This window comes from Nanorana parkeri, unplaced genomic scaffold, assembly GCF_000935625.1.
Source record: "Nanorana parkeri isolate BGI_ZX_2015 unplaced genomic scaffold, ASM93562v1 scaffold1139, whole genome shotgun sequence".
In the NCBI taxonomy this organism is placed as follows: Eukaryota; Metazoa; Chordata; class Amphibia; order Anura; family Dicroglossidae; genus Nanorana; species Nanorana parkeri.
In genome coordinates this window covers 250,859-268,958 of record NW_017307407.1, presented here as the reverse complement: position 1 = coordinate 268,958, position 18,100 = coordinate 250,859, and the positions used below count along the sequence as shown (strand labels likewise).

Sequence of the window (18,100 nt, the reverse complement as noted above, 5' to 3'; positions counted from 1 at the left end):
ATATCCCTTTATAACATACTACATCCCAATGTACTCTATCACTAGGATTGATGCAACAATATCCACATATAACAGGAGCAAATATACTGCATCTTACCACATGAAACCATATAATAAGTTCTGGATACAGGGCTGGCAGTTGTATATATGCATACGAGTCCTAATATCACTTTTTCCCACCTGGGTGAATGAGCATCACCTGCACACCACATCACATTTTGTCAGGTACATCTTTATTGTGAGCCCCAAGCTTGCCAGACAGGGATATAGGATGCTAGGCTAAAAGGTGTTTGAAAGAAAAGCACTCAAGCCTTGCAATGCTTCCTGTAAGCATTCAGATAAACATGCACAAGCCTAAGTACTGCCAACAGGAGCAGCCAACAGTCATCAGTCTTGTGGGTGATTGATAGGCGAGAATTATTCTTGCTGGAGAAGACAGAGTGGAGTGATTTGACTTGCTATGAAAAATCATTACTTCGCAACACAAAAGCCGTCTAAAAAAAGGAACTAATCCTAGAAAAAGGGTTAGTTTATGCAAATCACTACTAAAACATATTTTCCAATTGACATGCTTAAAAAAAACAAAAAAAAACATATTTTCCAAATGTTTCCTAATCTATGTCGCCGGCTTCCGGGAGTCCCGTCGACGATCCGGTGACGTCACCGGACTCCTCCCCCTTCCCCAAGTTGCTCCGTCGGCTAACGAAGGGAAGGGGGGAGGAGTCCGGTGACGTCGATGTCCGTGACGGCTAATGAAGGGAAGGGGGGGAGGAGTCACGGACATCGATGTCACCGGACTCCTCCACTCTTCGTTAGCCGACGGAGCCACTTGGTCCGGTGAGTTTGCCCAGGAAACTTTAAGGTGTCGGTGTGTGCACTGCAGGGGGCAGGGCGTGTGACACACACACACACACACACACACACACACACACTTCTCCTCTCCCGCTGCCTGTTACTAGGGACGCAGTCGGGAGAGGAGGACCCGCTCCCTTACTGAGAAGCCCATCCTTCCAACACCGGGACCCTGCACTGACCCATATTCCACCAGGGGGTGCCCAGGACCGGACCCCCCTGGGCCCCTCCACAGCCTCAGGCCCCGGTGGGCTCAGGCGGCCGCACCGGCGGTATTTACGCCCCTGACGCATTCCTTGTGACAGCCGCTGCTCGAGTCAGTGAGAGGCAGCCCCGGAGCCTCCGTGCCGCTTCAATGATGGCCCAGCCTGCACGGCATCAGTGGGGCCCGGGGACCACCAAAATTTTCTGGCGGACCACCAGTGGCATCAGTTGGCAACCGCTGCTCTATGCATGCAACAGAATAATTCCATACAAACGCTTTGTAGTGTATTTATAAAACGTCTTCAGATATTTCCAAACATTTTAACTATGTAACAGAATAATTCCATACAAATGCTTTGGGGTGTATTTATAAAACATTTTCAGAGCCATTCGCTCTGCGAACATTTGTGTTGTGGATTGGCATTGCATAATGGCCCCTAGATTGAGCCGAAGTCCATAGGAAACTCCAATGATCCTCAGCTCTATCTATTAGCAAAAGTGCAGTGTGAAACTACAACACAGACATTTGCAGAGTGAACATTTTATAAATACACCGCTTTATGGAAGGTTGAAGTTTAACCACCCAAGTACCAGCCAGTATTACCCCTGCATTACCCGGAACAAAAGGATTCCTTTTTAATGATTAAATGTGCTGCTTATTGAAAAACAATTATATTACTGTATATTGTTACCTGTCAGTAATTTATGTTTGCAAACTCCAATTTAAAGAAAAACAAGATTAATTTATGAAAACAGAAACAAAGGAATGGTAGAACGGTAGTCCAATGTAGGGCTGCAACAACTAATCGACATAATCGATTATAATCGATTATTGAAAAAGTTGTCAACTTTTTCAATAATCGATTAATCGGCTTCCGATCAGTTGGCCCTGTTCACAGCTCCACATTCTGCATGCATTGCTGTATAATTTTACACTTTCCATTTCACTATATTGCACACCACACTATCTTTTTTTCTTTTTTACTTCCACCGGTCCAAGCTTGCTCCTGTGATGGACTACAACCTCAATACAAACTAGTAGTCCTATCACTGGAGCCATTTTTTAAACTTTATTTTATAGTTTATCTGATTAACCGATTAATCGAACTTAATAATCGGCTAACTAATCGATTTTGAAAATAATCGTTAGCTGCAGCTCTAGTCCAATGCAAACAATCAATGGTCATCTTATCGAGGAAAAAAAAAAAGAGAGAGCGCATTAAACAAACCACTAAGAATGAAAAAAGTTACATAAAATATGAATATCATAGAAATATTGATCATTCCCCTAAACCTACCAGGCTCCCACGATTTCCTAGGCCAAGGCTCATCTTTGAGAGGGCTCAGTTTGCTAGCAGTCATTGCATCATATTCCTCTTTAGCTGCGTGTTTTAGATACTCTTTGTTTTCCTCTGTGAGGTGTTCATCCCACCATGTGGCAGTCTGCTTGCCTCGTACAAACAGGACAGCAGACATACGGCTGTTGGCAAACAGGACAGAACAATGTTACACAAAGGCTTATTTAGTATACTAGCACATAGGAGGTACAATATTATGCACAGTACTTTCACCCAAAACACTCAGATTCTATGCTTCATGAGTCTACCCTAGACTAAACTGCTGTAAAGCATAACAGATAGAAAACATGTCAAACACAACACAGCTTTTAAAGTAAGACTAGCAATGGGTACATAATATAAACTAAGCCCATGTTTATTTAGTAGGCACTATAAGATACCACATCAAGCCTAAGCTTTAAGAGCCTAGTGTCCAGCATTAGTATCAGTATGTGGCAAAGCTTGAGCCTGACGATGGGTCACTCATGCGCTGAGCATTGCGGGACAGGCTGTGCTTATTCTATCATATCCAGAAGGCTGAGTTCTTCCAGAAGCCCAATGGTGACACAGCCGGTCACACTTCAAACAAAACTATTACAAACATTCTAGTTGCCTGGCTGCCATCCTGACACTCTTGGCTTTAAGATGTTGACACAGAACAAGAAAATGATTTCTGGCATCCTTTCCTGATTTTGGTCTGGTACCACTACTGTAAAAGTAATGGGTCATCATGAGAGTGACTTAGCATTTTTAGCATTGACATACCCTGCCTCTCACCAATCCAAAAGCAGCCACACACCACTGGTCTTCAAATATGGTATTTGAAGACCAGTGGAGTGCGGCTGCTTTTGGATTGGAGTGATTGGAGGTTAAAGCGCACATTTTGGCCTGCTCCTTGGAGGTCTTCAGCATAGGAGTCCGGCCTAAGAATTGGAGCGGTGAGATATTGGTTTTATACCCTGCTTCTCAGGTGAATTTAAAGCAACCCTTTCATCTGAACATAAAAACAAACCATGCTGCCTGGAAAAAAATGGTAAAAAATAACCACTCTACCTGCCGATGTCGCCATTCTTCCCTGTATTCACTAGACCAGGGGTGGACAAATTAAGATGGAAATTAGGCACCAGACTGCCCAATGAGGGAGCCAGCAGAATTTGTTTCGTAGGTATCATCTCCACTAACAACAAAGCTCAAAAGTTGGGCGCCAGCTGTAATTTTTAAGGATTACACCTGAGTGGTTGACGGAAACTGGGATACAACATAGGCTTAAACGCAAATAAAGCATTAGGACCTGATAATCTACACCTCAAGGTAATCAAAGAACTGAACAAGAAGATACAACAAGGTTGTTAAAATTAAATATGTTCTCGTTGGAGGTTAGGAGATTAAGGGGCCATTCAACAAATTTTCTTCTCCCATGGGGACCGCTTGCCAAATTTCATACATCAAAATAAAATGAGTCTATATCCGGTATGGTACTACGGACACCGATACACACAATAAGGCCCCAATCATACCTGTAAGTTTAGGTGCAATTAGGGATTCCTGCGTCAGGAACTTGCATTTTCCTGCAGCAGGAATCCCTAATAACTACAAGCGGCAGCTCTCAGCTATTTAAGTTAATGATCAGGTGACAGCAGCCTAATGTAAACGCCGGCACACTGCATGTAATGGTATATGATATGATTACATGCAGTTAGAAAACACTCTCCCTGGATGCACAATTAATGTGTCTAGGGAGAGTGATTGATTCCTAACCAAAAGTAATCATATCACATACCATTACATGCGGTGTGCTGGTGTTTACATGCAGCTGCTGTCACCTGATTGAGGAGGCATGATCCCTGGTGATCCAGAGGTGATTAGTAAGGTCTGCTGCAGAACTGAGCTCCAGCCGAAAGGATCTCAGCGCTGGAGCTGACAGGAACAGCTATGCGGTCTGCATCCGACAGACATGTAGACCGTGTAGCTGCTCCCGCAAGTCATGTACATGGGTCTATGACCGCATACCTGACTTCTCAGCTGGCTGCGGGACACATAGTACTGGCTTGCGAGCCGCAATTGGCCCGCAGGGCTGTACTTTGGGACCGCTGCTCTAGAGATTCATCCTATTTGTTTTGGTAACCATTTTCACCGGGACTAAAAGTGAGTGAAATCCAAAATTTTGAGTCGTCACCAGAACAGAGGTAAAATGTTCCAATTGGGGCACTTTTTGCAGTGACAGCATAGGGTATCCCTTACTTTGGATGGATATCCTTCACTACCTTTTGTGTTCAAGGAACAGGAAGTGAAGGGAAATGTCTCTGATTAGACAGACAGTAAAATAAAACTGATGGGTTTTAAGCCTTCCATGCACTATCCAAAACTTAAAAGAAAGGTTTTGACTGCAGATATACTTTAAGCCGCCCCTGAATAAAGGTCTCTGCAAAATACTTTATTTATACATTGCAGTGGATATAAAAGCAAAGCATACATATGTGCATAACACTAAACAGGAGACACAATCTCCTTTCAGCAGGACACACACCCCCAAACCTCCATATGATGTGCGGACAGAGCCGGGGACTCACCCACCTGTCAGTCCCAGGAGAGACCCGGGCCACACACACCAACCTCCGACCCAACACTGCCGCCATTATCACCCGATACACAGGTACAATACAGCCCTCCGGTGACAGCACAGGGACTCGTCCTCTGCACAAGCATGAGAATGTCACTTGTCGCTTCCTGTACTCCAGCTAATGTTTCCGTCCGGAAAACATTCCGTGCAAGAACAGTTCCGCCTGCTAGACGTGGCGGTCTGGCGGAGCTAGGTGTACTAAGCACTTAGCCACTGAGAAACAGAAGAAGCACATACGTCGAGCTGCTGCCCATAGCAACAATCCTCTTTGATGTTTTCATCATTTTAAAGATGGAACATGGTTGTTTGCTACTGGCAAAAACTCCAGTTGTACAACACAAACTAGAAATGTAATATAGTGCTGATTAGCAGTCTTTAGATGAAGTGGCTGCATTAGTTTTCTTTTGTTTTTACTTGGCAAACCTGCAATTAAACACATTACGGTGCTTCCTATCTACCGTATACTCACTTCTCCACTGGGGACATCCGTGGTTGTCACACAGGCTGGAAATCATGGCATGCCTTTGTTTATCTCCATTACATGGTCAATTGAGATTAATAGTTTGCTGTATTTCACCTTCCCCCAACACCTACACACCCTTGCCTCCTGTTTTTCTTTTTGTCCCCTATTACCTTTTTTGCAGGACTATTTTAATTTTAAAAAAAACGCCCAGTTAATCCAGCAATGTCCTGCTGCAATCCCCCGTTTCCTGTTCCACCATTTTCCTGTCTGGTGTCATCGGGGCATCCAGCTGTCTCTTCCATTTTCTAGCAGCCGGCCCCGATCACCCTACAGCCCTTATGCGTCCTTGCTTGTGCAGCCGAATAGTATATACCTTAGATTGTAAGCTCCTTGGTGGCAGGGACCGATGTGAATGTGCAACTATGTAAAGTGCTGTGTAAATTGTCGGCGCTTTATAAATACCTGTAATAAATAAATCAATAAAATATGTGACTTGGAGAGCAGGAGCAGTGATGCATCATTCTCGCCTAGGTAACAATGGGGCAAAGAATCTAAACACAATAATGTTTTTTTTCTAAATAGCGGAGGATTGCAGTGGGGGAAAAGTCATTTATGTGAGTGAAGGTCTGATTTAGGCTAACAGGAAGTGACAAGGTAACTGCATTTATGGCAAGATCAACAGGTACTTTCTGTACTTCTAAGAACATCTAAGCTGCAATATATTACATTTTTATTTTTGAGTTTTAGATGCTTTAATGCATCAGCACCATTGTATCGTTACTGCGGTAGGAACAGCTTGTTATAATAATATGACAAATGGCTGTCTAAGCCTGTGGTTTTATAGGGTCTTTGTCACTGCTTGCATCAAATGTCAGTAGAAACTGGGGTAACCCTGCAGCCAAGCATGTACATGCTCACCAATTTTGTGGAAATGTACAGACAGACAGAAATAATTCTGGTAAAGTAAACCATGGCCCAGGGTAGGCAGCTCTTGCCATAATGTGTAAGTATGCACAGGACATGTGCATATAGTAGCAGGCATACCACTGGGGTTGCCCTCCTCCAGTATTGACAGCCCCTTGATCCCCATACCTGTTTTTTCCTGGGTGCTGCCATCTTCTTCTGCTTCCTCCAGGTCCGGTGTCTTTACTTTACTATTGATGATGTAACTCCTGTACATGGCCATTGGAGGTACGTAGTTCCGACACCCAGCTCCATTCTCTGCATCTTAGGCTTCATGCACACAAGGCTATTATCTGCGTCTTGGGATTTCTGAACCTGTAGATTCTTGCGGCAGGAATCCCATGTGTGTCTGTACAGATGCGGCCACTGCGGCCATTCAAGTTAATAACAGGCTGACAGCGGCTGTGGCTGTCCACATGTAATCCTACAAGGAACGATTACATGGGGATCAAGATGGACGCAGACAGATTGCACCGAAGGACAATTATCTATCCCAATCCGCTGGTAATCATTCTGTATGTGAGCCACAGACAGATGCAGCCACTGTCACCCTGTCATGCACTTGAATTGGCACAACGGCTGCATGTGTAAAAACTCACCTAAAACACAGGACTTCCCAAATGCACATAAAAACCCTGTGTGCATGAGGCCTTACAGATGTCAGGAATGAGATGGGAGTGAACACAAAAACAAATTCCCCTTGCTTTATCTGTGCAGTAAGGAGCATTTGTAATACGGTCATTTTGGTGTCACCCCTTATGAAATGTCGGGCACTCGTTCTTGGACTGAGAGCCCGACAGTGTCAGGAGAGAGGAGGAGACCCGGTGGCATACCGCATCCTCCCAGGTGAACGTCCCCTCCTCTCTCTGGCGGCGTTCATCACCAAGATGGCCGGCAGCAGGTGAATAAGCCCTAAAACTCCTTGTCACCCGGGGTCGCACATGCGCAGTGGTCTTTTTGACGCCTGCCTGACATCACAGCCGGCTCCACCCAGTTGTTAATTATAGGCCGGGACCTACGAGAAGACTCTGGCAGGTGCCGGCCAATAGGAAACAGGATGTGCGTTGTTTTTTGTTTTTTTTTCTTTAAAATATTTAACATTTTTAAAACATTTTCCTATTTCTTTACACTTTTTAAACAATTTTTCTACATTTTTTTTTCTCATTTATTTAACTTTTTTTCTATTCTGCTCGCTACCATGGAGGTACTGAGCAGAATAGCCAACCAGAATGCCGCTTGCGGCATTTGGCTATTTACTTATTGCCGTTCGGCCCCTACGAGAATAGGGGAGAACGGCAGAGAGTGAGCTGCCGGAGCTGAGTCAAACTCCTTCTGCACTTCGGCTCAGCCGAACATACAGAGTATGTTCGGCTGACTGAACAAGGCTGAAGTGAATAGCCAAACAGCGGTAAGCTCACTTCGGCTCCGTTATTCAGTCGGTGAATAACCCCCATATTATTTGCGCACGTATATAACGCTATATGTGAAACAACTGCATGGATTTAGCTCGTTTGCAGCTATTATATAGCTGCGAACGTGCAGAATCAGCTGGATTATCGAGCTTGCACTATTTTGGGGGCCGTGCGGTTTCGTACCGTGCGGTCCCGCAACAGTCTGGACAAAGCACATAAAAGTGCATTGTTTTTTCTGTTTAGAGCGGCTCTACTCGTATTCGGACAGCCGCTCCAGTGTGAATGGAGCTTTAACCCACACGAGCCCCAAAATACTGCAAGCGCAATAATCCGTCAGATTCCGCACGTTCGCGGCTATATAATGGCCGCAAACAAGCGGAATCCGTGCAGTTCACATATAGCATTTGCGTCCCGTGCGGGTTCCCACATGAAAAACCGCACGGGAAACGCAAACGCTGTATGTAAATAGAGACTAAAAGGTTAAAAATCTTCCTATTTACAGCTTAAAGAAAAAAAGTCATTAAATTCACTTACCAGCATCAGGGCTCCTGATCACCAGGTTCCAGTAGAACTCCTCCATTTTAACAAACCCGCATCCTCTTCCATGAGGGCTGAAAAGGGCTCGGGGGTCACTGAAGGGCCCCCTCTTTGGCCGCGGGCCCTCGGGCAATGCCCGTATGCTCAGTCCGCCCCTGGTAGGGGCCCAGCCAGGAAGATTGTGAGCTCTGCTCCTGACCGGGCCCCCCTCTGTTGCGGGCCCCATAGCGCCCGCATGGTTCGCTATGGCGGGAGTTCCGCCCCTGCTTAGCAGTTTATTTAGTGATGAGCTTCAAGTTCCATTTGACCCAAACCCAAGCCTTGAGCGGTTCCAAAAATGGCAAACTAACGTTGTGGTTTTCACCCATAGCAACTAGTTACCAAAATGCATAGTTACCAAAATGCAGCGCGTACCGGAAGTCCCATTCAGGAAGCCAGGTGGCATGTAATGACTCGCCGCCTGGCTTCCTGATTAGCCAGGAAGCCGGGCAGCGTGTAAAGACTCACCACCCGGCTTCCCGATTAACAAGAAAGTCTGTCCCCTCTCACCTCAGCATGTCTAGCCTGTCACCCCTGGGGCTTATGCAGCCAGGAGCGGCCTTCCTCCGGTACCCAGCCGGAGCCGTACTGCTGGCCAATCATGGAAGCCGGGTGCTGTGTAATTTCACCGCCGGGGCCTCTGCAGCCAGGAGCGGCCTTCTTCCGGTACCCAGCCGGAGCCATATTGCTGGCCAATCATGGAAGCCGTGCGCTGTGTAATTTCACCGCCGGGGCCTCTGCAGCCAGGAGCGGCCTTCCTCCGGTACCCAGCCGGAGCCGTCTTGCTGGCCAATCATGGAAGCCAGGTGCTATGCAATGACGTGGCGCCCCGCTTTCTGATTTCTGACCGGCTCCATGTTACCTCGTCATGAGATCATGAGATGGGAGTAGCGGGCTAGGCATCGGAGCATTTGGGCGAGTACGAGTACTCGCCCAAATACTCGGCATTGGCACCGATATCGATACTCGTATCCCTAGTCAGGTGGCTTAGAAGGGTCAATTTCTTATGTGCCACCCACCTCCCTATAAAAGTTAGGGTTTCCAACACCCTTTATTTAGTGCATGCTGGAGGACACATGGAGTAGTTAGGGGAGATCACAAAACGCAGGGTATTCTAGGTGCTAATGGTGGTGCTGATTGCTGAAAATGTCTATCTATATTTACACAGACACAGAGTCACAGACACATAAACAGTTAATTGTTACAATGGTATAGCTGATTAGAGAGAGACAAGATTGTTTCCAAGGACAGATAGATGCTGTTTGCTGGTCATAGCTGAAAATGTCCATGTTTTTTACATTTTAATTAGGTTTGAATGTTATAAACAACAAATACATTTGAAAATGTCCATATTTACTTTGAGCCTAAGAAAGGAATTCACTAACATTGCAAACATATCCTCTCACTTCCTGTTGAGTCTGTATGGAAACCCTTCACAGGAGTAAATTTTTTGTAGTAAGGTTTAAGGTAACCTGTCAGGATAGAAACATAAACAATGCCATTTCTTTTCAATTTGTTTTTAAAGGTGCAAGTTCTGAGCCTGTTCACCCTTGCTCATGCTACTCAGTTTATTCTGACTCTGATTGTTGTATTAGCAATTTATCCTTTGCTGAGACCTCTATGCCTGGCCTGTAAAAGCAGATATAATCACTGCATACAATCCTTATCAGATAGCTGAACTCACCAAATACCTTTTCATCCACGTAGTGCCTTATTTTGTGCAGCAGGTTACAGCAGACAAAAGGATATAGCAGATGAATGAATAGATGGCATTTGAAGGTCAAGGATGATAATGTTTCCAAGCCAGCATGTACATGTGGTCCTGTTACTGACAGACTTCTTGATGCCAGAAACGACTACTCATGATGAAGGAAATACATCAAAGATGGGAGGAAACACAGAAAAGCATGGTGCAATACCCCAAAACGGCCTCAAGATGTCAGTATAATAATTAGCTATACTATACCAGTGGCTTAAGGAAAATAAACTATATAAATTCTCATTTCACATTAATATGAATATTAACCATAATTATGAATTGTCATATTTTATACAACTGTTGCTGACCTGGAACAGGTTAAGAGTTTCAACTTCTTTAGCTGCATTTGCCATCTCTGTATAATGTCAACGACTTACTATGTAGTAAAATCAGGATAACAGCCCTGGAGTCTGCACCTTTAAAGAAAAACCAGCAATGGCAGATTCCATATTTGTTTTAAGGGCCAACTTTATGAATGGGAGTGTATATAGCTGGTGCATTGGGCATGTTTTTATTACAGCATTATAATGAATAAAACTCATTGTTGCAGTAGCTCAGGTTAAGCCCATAGCCCATAGCTAGGTGCCCTAGACTAGCGATGCCTGTGGCTATAAGGCTACACAACAGAAGAGCCTAAGAACGATCACATGTCAGGAAGTGCACTGCTATACTACAAGAAGGAACACAAGACATAAGGTACATTTCTTAAGGTAATACTTAGGTACAAGAACATGTCTAGAAGTAAATCATTACTTTTTCAGTTCAGGTCTCATTTAAATCTCTCTTGGCCATCATGTTTCCAGGATAGTAGTTTATCATTGTTGTTAGCACATTTATAGAAAAATTCCCAGGGCCAACCTTAGTGCTTTTTGTGCTTCTTGTGCTGACTACAAGCAGTCCCCGGGTTCCGAACAAGATAGGGACTGTAGGTTTGTTCTTAAGTTGAATTTGTATGTAAGTTGGAACAGGTACATTTTTTAAGTGTAACTCCAGACCAAATTTTTTTTTTTTTTTTCGTAACTCCAGCCCAAATTTTTTTTTTTTCATTTTTGGATTGCATAGGGAAGGGTTAACCCCCTGTAATGTTTGTTTTGCTATATGTTCCCCTGTTCAGAAGATTTCACCTCACTTTCTGTCCCTGTGACAATTGGATTTTGAAAATTGGAAACAAGGATTGGTGATAAAGCTTCAGTGGAGACACCTTTTTCCCATGATAACTCTTACAGGAGTGAATTTCCATTCCTAGGGGTAGATTTCCTCTCACTTCCTGTTGTCTCAAGGACAGGAAGTGAGATTAAATCTTCCTAATGAGGATACAGACAGCAGTAAAAACCCACAGCGACCCAGAAGAAGAGGCGGGCACCACTCTCCTGCACATCTAACAAGAGCCAACGTCCTGTAATGTACATACGGTATGACGAACCAAACCCAAAAAGGTGGGCACTCCTCGTCAGCACGAGCGTGGTGGCATTACAACTACTGAAATGCTGCGCGGTACACTTTGGCTGCAGCCTGCTGTACAGTAATAGCCTCCGTTTGTAAGTAGGGGTCGTATGTAAGTCGGATGTTTGTAACTCGAGGGACTGCCTGTATACTTTTCTAGAACTAAATTGAAGGGGCTAATGCATTCTAGATGTACATTTTTTGTTCTAGCTATAGCAGGAGACTAGACCCAACGTGGATCATAATCACCTTTTTTAATTAATTGTAAAGAAATTTGCTATTTGATTTGACAATCCTGCCTGAGTGTTTACATTTGATGGAAGGGAATAATTAACATGCTATTAAAACAGGATATTAATTATCCTTCCTGCAATGAGGTAATATGTTATTGCATTCAAGTATAGTTTTCTGACATTTAGATAATAGGAGTGTTTTACATACCAATCCGCAATTTATTTTGAGCAATTTGCCAGCTATGTATCCAGTAGTATCATTATGAGAGAGATGTTGGATACATAATTGTAGATTTTGATACAACTGATACGGTTTGTTTTGACACTCTATTTGCCAACATGATGGAATGCTTTGAGTTTTTCCTCTCTCTAAGCTATGGATGTGATTCTATTCGTGCTCATATTATTACCATATGGATTGATTTGGTATGAGACAATCATTAATTATTAATTTGATCATAATTTATGATTTTTTTGTAGGAACTCCAGGATAGATGTGCTGTCCCTCCTGCTCTACCACCAGCCTGTTCTCTCCACCATCTCTCCCTCTTGGTTGGTTAGAGTCCTCTGGGGTGTGGACCCATCCATTGCCCAATTTTTCAAGATGGCATGTATGTAGTTAATTGGATTTTATACTAATGTAAATATTTGCACATGTGCAATTTGAATTATTATTTATTATATATATTACTAGAGTTATCTCAGTTGTGGATCTACAAAGAAATTACAAATTTTTGCCTCCAATAAACCTCCTGAGGAAGCTTTAGCGAGCGAAACGCGTCAAGGGCTGGAATAGTGCAATCACAGATGATATTATGCTTGCCTTATAAATATGTATAGGTATTACGCATGAAATGTATGACCATTACTATGAAATATGTTGTTTTTATACACATCATGTATCTGCACAAAGTCCAGGGAGATCTAGTTATTTATTTTATGATCCACTTTTTGTAACTTTGTAGACCAATGAAATGTTTTTAAGTATATTGAGATCATGGAATTAAAAATCTTTAGATTATGTATTACGTATGTACTATGGATCATGATTTAACCTATTCATGTTAGCAGGGGAGAATTGTAAATATATTGCTGGAGTGTAGTGGAGGTGTGTGCTGTATATATGTACTACATATACAGTACACACGTCCAGTACACTATAGCAATAGATTTACAGCCAGTCCCGTCCCAGCTTCCCTCACTCACAGTTTCACTCCGATCCCTGTTGCCTCACCCTGTGCCGCTGGTTGTCGGTGCTGGGCAGGATCGCTGCATCGTATCTCGGTGCTCAACTTGTGGGAGGCGCTCACAATTCTGCCCTGCTAACATGAATAGATTAAATCATGATCCATAGTACATATACAGTACACATATCCCGTACACTGCAGTAATAGAGTTACAATTATCCCCTGCTAACATGAATAGGTTAAATGATCCAAAGTACATAATATGTACATAACATGTAGTTGTACTATGGATCCTTTAATCTATTCATGTTAGCAGGAGATAATTGTAAATCTATTGTTGCAGTGCATTCTATATGTAGTATATAGTACATGTACATATAGAGTGCACTGCAACAATATATTTACAATTATCCTCTGCTAACATGAATGGGTTAAATGATCCATAGTACAGGGCTACATACAGATCATTTAATCCATGCATGTTAGCAGAGGATAATTGTAAATCTATGGTCTCCAGTGTATAAGCAGTGTGTACTCTATATGTATTACATATAGGGTACACACTGCTTATACACTGGAGACCATAGATTTACAATTAGTCCCTGCTTTAATAGCGCCCCTCCCCCTTGCCCTCACTCACTAAGCGGGAGAGCAGCGATGAGTCAGTGCTGGTCCGGTGGGAGGAGCTCCAGGTGGGGTCCTAATTTAGCTGGCCCAGAGGTGCGGGGCAGCTAAATTAGGACCCCACCTGGAACTCCCGCCGGACCAGCGCTGACTCGCCGCTGCTCCAGCACTGAAGGACATTGTCAAGTACTTGTCAAAATGCCCTGTATCGGGCCCGATTCCGATGCTAGCATCGGTGTCGGGACATCCCTTTTATGTAGATATGATGACAACTCATCATATCTTGTGACTAAGTTTGACCATAATATCCCACATTCATGATTAGACACTTTTAAAGCCCCATTATCGCGCTTTTTGTTGTGTATTGAATTCAGGGGTGTGGTGTCACAGTCCCGAGGGGTGTTCTGGGAGATACCTACTTGTTTGACAGTTCACTATTAAATCATCAGCCTGTAAATTTAGTCACTGCCCTTGTATCTGTTCATCCTGCTCTCAGTGTTCCCTGGCCTGGGTAGGCTTACTACCTGCTTTCTCCATTGATTTTTACCATTTTGTGTATTGTTATTGTTTTTTTAAACTCCTTGTTATAATAAACTCCTTCTATTGTTTAATCTTCACTTGTCGTCCAGTAAGCAGTCATAAAACAAGTACTGTGAGTGCCACTGCGCATGCATGTGTGAGATGTTTTCATGCTAATATTGCTCATAATCATGCGCATGAGCGCAGAGACCAATGCGCACATTTGCGCACAATGCTGCACACGCAGCGCTCACATCTAATCATGGTGCCAAACTACTATTTAAACTCGCATCCTGCATGCACTCAGTGCTGAGAGTTCTTCAGCTAGTGTCCAAAGTTGATTCCTGATTGCTCCTATATCTGACCCGGCTCGATCCTCTGACTCTGCTGCTCTCTGCCTGCCCCTGACCTTAGCCTGCTCCACTACTCTTCCTCTTGGCTGCTGATTTGGTACCGCTTGCCCTTGGCTTGTCCTTCCCATTCTGCACTTGCCTGCTCAGCTCTGACTCCGCTTATCTACTCAGCTGATACCCTGCATGCTTCAGGCTGACTACCTGCCTGGTGCTTCTCTCCGGTGTTTTCAGCATCTCTACCCAGTTGCACCCATGCCTCACGCAGTCCATTCGTCCCCGTGTTCCACTCTCCGGGGTGCTCAGACCAGTGCTGCAAGGGAAGATCCTTCTCGTCATCTGAGGCCTTGTTCACACCAAGCGCGGAGCAGATCCGGACCAGAGCAGGTGCAGACCGGATCAAAACTGTGTCCAATGTATTCCTATGGTATTTTGACCTCCAGTTCACATCGCAGCGTGCGGATCCAGACCAGATCCAGACCGGATGAATAAACTGCGGCAAGCCCTATTTTACCTGCTATGGATCTGGTCTGGAACGCATCAAAAACGCATCTAAAACGCAAAAATGCATCAAAAACGCATACAAGTGCCTGAAAGCCCATGTTAAACGGCCCTAAACGCATCAAAAACGCATCCAAAACGCAGCTAAAACGCGGCACAACCCACTGCACTGCGTGTGCAGAAACCTGACCGGATCTGGTCTGCATTTGGTGTGAACAAGGCCTCAGACTCACATCAGGTACGTGACAGCACTTTAGGTTTCTGTCTGTTGTTTTTGGCTCCCTGACAGTAAGTTAGCAATGACAATGTCTATATTTCTCATTACAGGTTTTCTTCAAGATATACACATTAGGAAACTAGTCTCTCATTCTTTCTCTGAATATCTGTTCTAATCTGCCCTCTTTTTTTTGCCATTTACCCCTTCTGTTGATGTGGCATTGAGTCACTGCTTGTAGCATATGCATAGGTGTGTCTGTCTTCCCTCTGCTCTTGTGCATAACCTAAAGCCCAAATCCAGTTAAATGGTTTTCTTTAATTTTAGATTGAGAACAATTAATTTTTTGCTTCCCTGGTATAGATCAGCACCTACAGTACACCTGTAGAACGCCTGGCATTGGATAAAGCACATTTACATGAGTAAAACTACCACTAGTGACCTACTACCATCTGCTCACTGCCCTGTGCTCAATGACCATGTAGCTCACTGAGCTGGCCTTACACTGGTCTTACTCGAGCGACTTTTGTCGAAGGAGCTATTCCAAACATTCTTGGCTAAACAGTGGCTGCAGCCAATTAATTGCAGTCACTGTTTGGGTATTCTGACAAGAAAAGCGTGGCAACCATGGCTTGATAACAGGCAATTAGAAATAGAATGGGGATTCGCTGTAAACATTCATAGGCCAAATGTTTTTATAGCATCTTCCAGAAGCTTCAATAAAGAGGCTGGCAGCAAGCTGTGAGTAACGTTTTCTTCTCCTTCAATGATGAACTGCCAGTGTTCCCTTTTGGGAGACTTATCCCTATGTTGTCTATTTGACAGAACAGAAATAAAAGGAAAATCTCCCTATTTGATGGGTGTAAGGTAGAACAGGAAGCGAGTGGAAATCCTCCAACATTTTTACAGGCTGTATTAAAGACAATTTGTTTTAGTAGAAAAAGGAAGTTGTAGATCCTTAGTTAGGATTTTATTGCTGTCTGTGGTTTAAGTGCAAAATGTTTGTAAATCTGTCCAGCAAATCCTGTATTCCTGGCTTCCCAAGTCAAATCCATGTCCTGGACCTTTTCCGAAACTTTTGCAAAGGTGGGAATGGAGACTAGCATTGTTTAGCTCCTCTCCATGTGAATATTTAAGTTGCCTGGTAGTCCTGTTGATCTATAATACTCTCAGTCACTGGACCAGAAAGGCAATATTGCGAGAACCTCCATACTTGTTCTGGGACTGTCAAAAAGTATTAAAGCTAGTGTAGCAGCACAACCACCAGGCAGCTAACAATTTCAGATTGGTAGCACCAGTATTTCTATAATGAAAGATTTACTTAAAGAACTCTGAGCATAAATATTCTTAACCCTTGCAGTGGGGCTAACCAAGCACTGCAAAGGTTAAGAGCTTGTTTTCATCTAGGGACAAATATATACTCAACTGAACATTGGAGATGGCTGGCTGCTAGACCGATCCCTGAAGCCCGTCTCTTACTCCAGCGATGGAAAGTCTCTCGGCGTCCTCATCCTATACACTGTATAGGACGTGATGACTCACAGGACCTTAGACAGCCAGAGCAGAGAGGGAGCGAGGCTTCAGAGACCGGTCTAACATCCAACCAGCTACGAGGTTCAGGGAGTATATTTTTGTTATTTTCATCCCTAGACGAAAACGGGCACTTAACCCTTGCAGGTAGACTCACTGCAAGGGTTGAGAATAATTATGACTGATGTACTCTTTAAAGTGTAGTTCTACTTTTGCAGTCAAATTTGAGAAAACCTCACTATTTGTTTTGTGTAAGGATGTGCCCCATTATATATTATGTGTTCACATTTACACAGCATACCTCAAATGGTTTAAAAAAAATATTTCTTACCTTTCTAGTTGTTTCTATAGAGTAGGTCTATGGGAAGACTGCACACTACTCTGGACAATTTTAAAGTGAAAGTGTAGGGGGACAGTAGCGACAGGCTGAATTTGCCTCATTAGCATTCAGTGCAGAACCCAAGCCTTGAGATCTGTAACCCTTTGTTAGCACATACACTGTTCAAATTATGTAAATTGCGTCAAACAAAACTTCCCCCAGCCCCTTAAACAGTAAGAACTATTTTTCAGGCCTGGAGTTTCCAGAAAATAGCATCTAAAAATGTAAATTAATAAAAAAAGATAAAAGGAGAATTATTAGGTGAGTGAAAAACACTCATTCCCATAATTCAAGCCGACCTGTCACAAAGAAGCTTTCACAGGTCGACTCTATGGGGTTGATTTACTAACCTTTTAAACACATCACAAACGTGTATACACCTCTGTAGTGTGTTCCCTCCCAGCATGATCTATGGGAGGAATCGAAACACATTTGTAGTGTGTACACACCCAGCAGGTGTGTTGTGCAAAGCCCTGCAATGAATTGCAAGGTAATGTGGTGTAAATTAGCTCTATGTTATGTTGCTTGCGTTGATGAATGCAGGAATGTAAATGCATGAGCTAACCATTTTTGTCTAAACTGTGAAGCAGCATTATATATGCATCATGTGCATGATTTTTCCATATATGACATTAGTGGAAATATGCTTTTAGAGACTTTTTGGTTGATAAATACGTTTTGTTGTGTGAAAATCACACACACCTGGTGTGTGTGTGTGTTTAGGTTAGTAAATCACCCCCTATGGATCAGGAAGTCATCGAACACATACCGCCAATCGCTGACTTCTTAAACCTTTCCCTGCAGAGAGCGGTGGCTGTCACTCACCGTCCTCACAGTGATTTCTCCCTCCCCTCTTCAGTGCTCACTGGGGGACGGGGGAGATTTGGGACAGGCACAGCTGGCTCTGCCTCTATAGAGGCAGAGCCAGCTGTCA

General features: G+C 43.7%; 1 protein-coding gene across 1 annotated transcript in view; it reads right to left on the bottom strand.

The window, feature by feature from the left end:
- Window positions 1–5,092, bottom strand: part of MRPL3 (mitochondrial ribosomal protein L3) — an 83,084-nt gene extending 77,992 nt beyond the window's left edge. The window contains exons 1-2 of the mRNA XM_018568114.1: window positions 4,968–5,092; window positions 2,355–2,536 (exon numbers count right to left, since the gene is read on the bottom strand). Coding sequence (XP_018423616.1) covers window positions 2,355–2,536; window positions 4,968–5,029 — 244 coding nt within the window. The 5' untranslated portion in view covers window positions 5,030–5,092. The remainder of the gene's footprint in view (window positions 1–2,354; window positions 2,537–4,967) is intronic.
- Window positions 5,093–18,100: the final 13,008 nt, after the last annotated feature.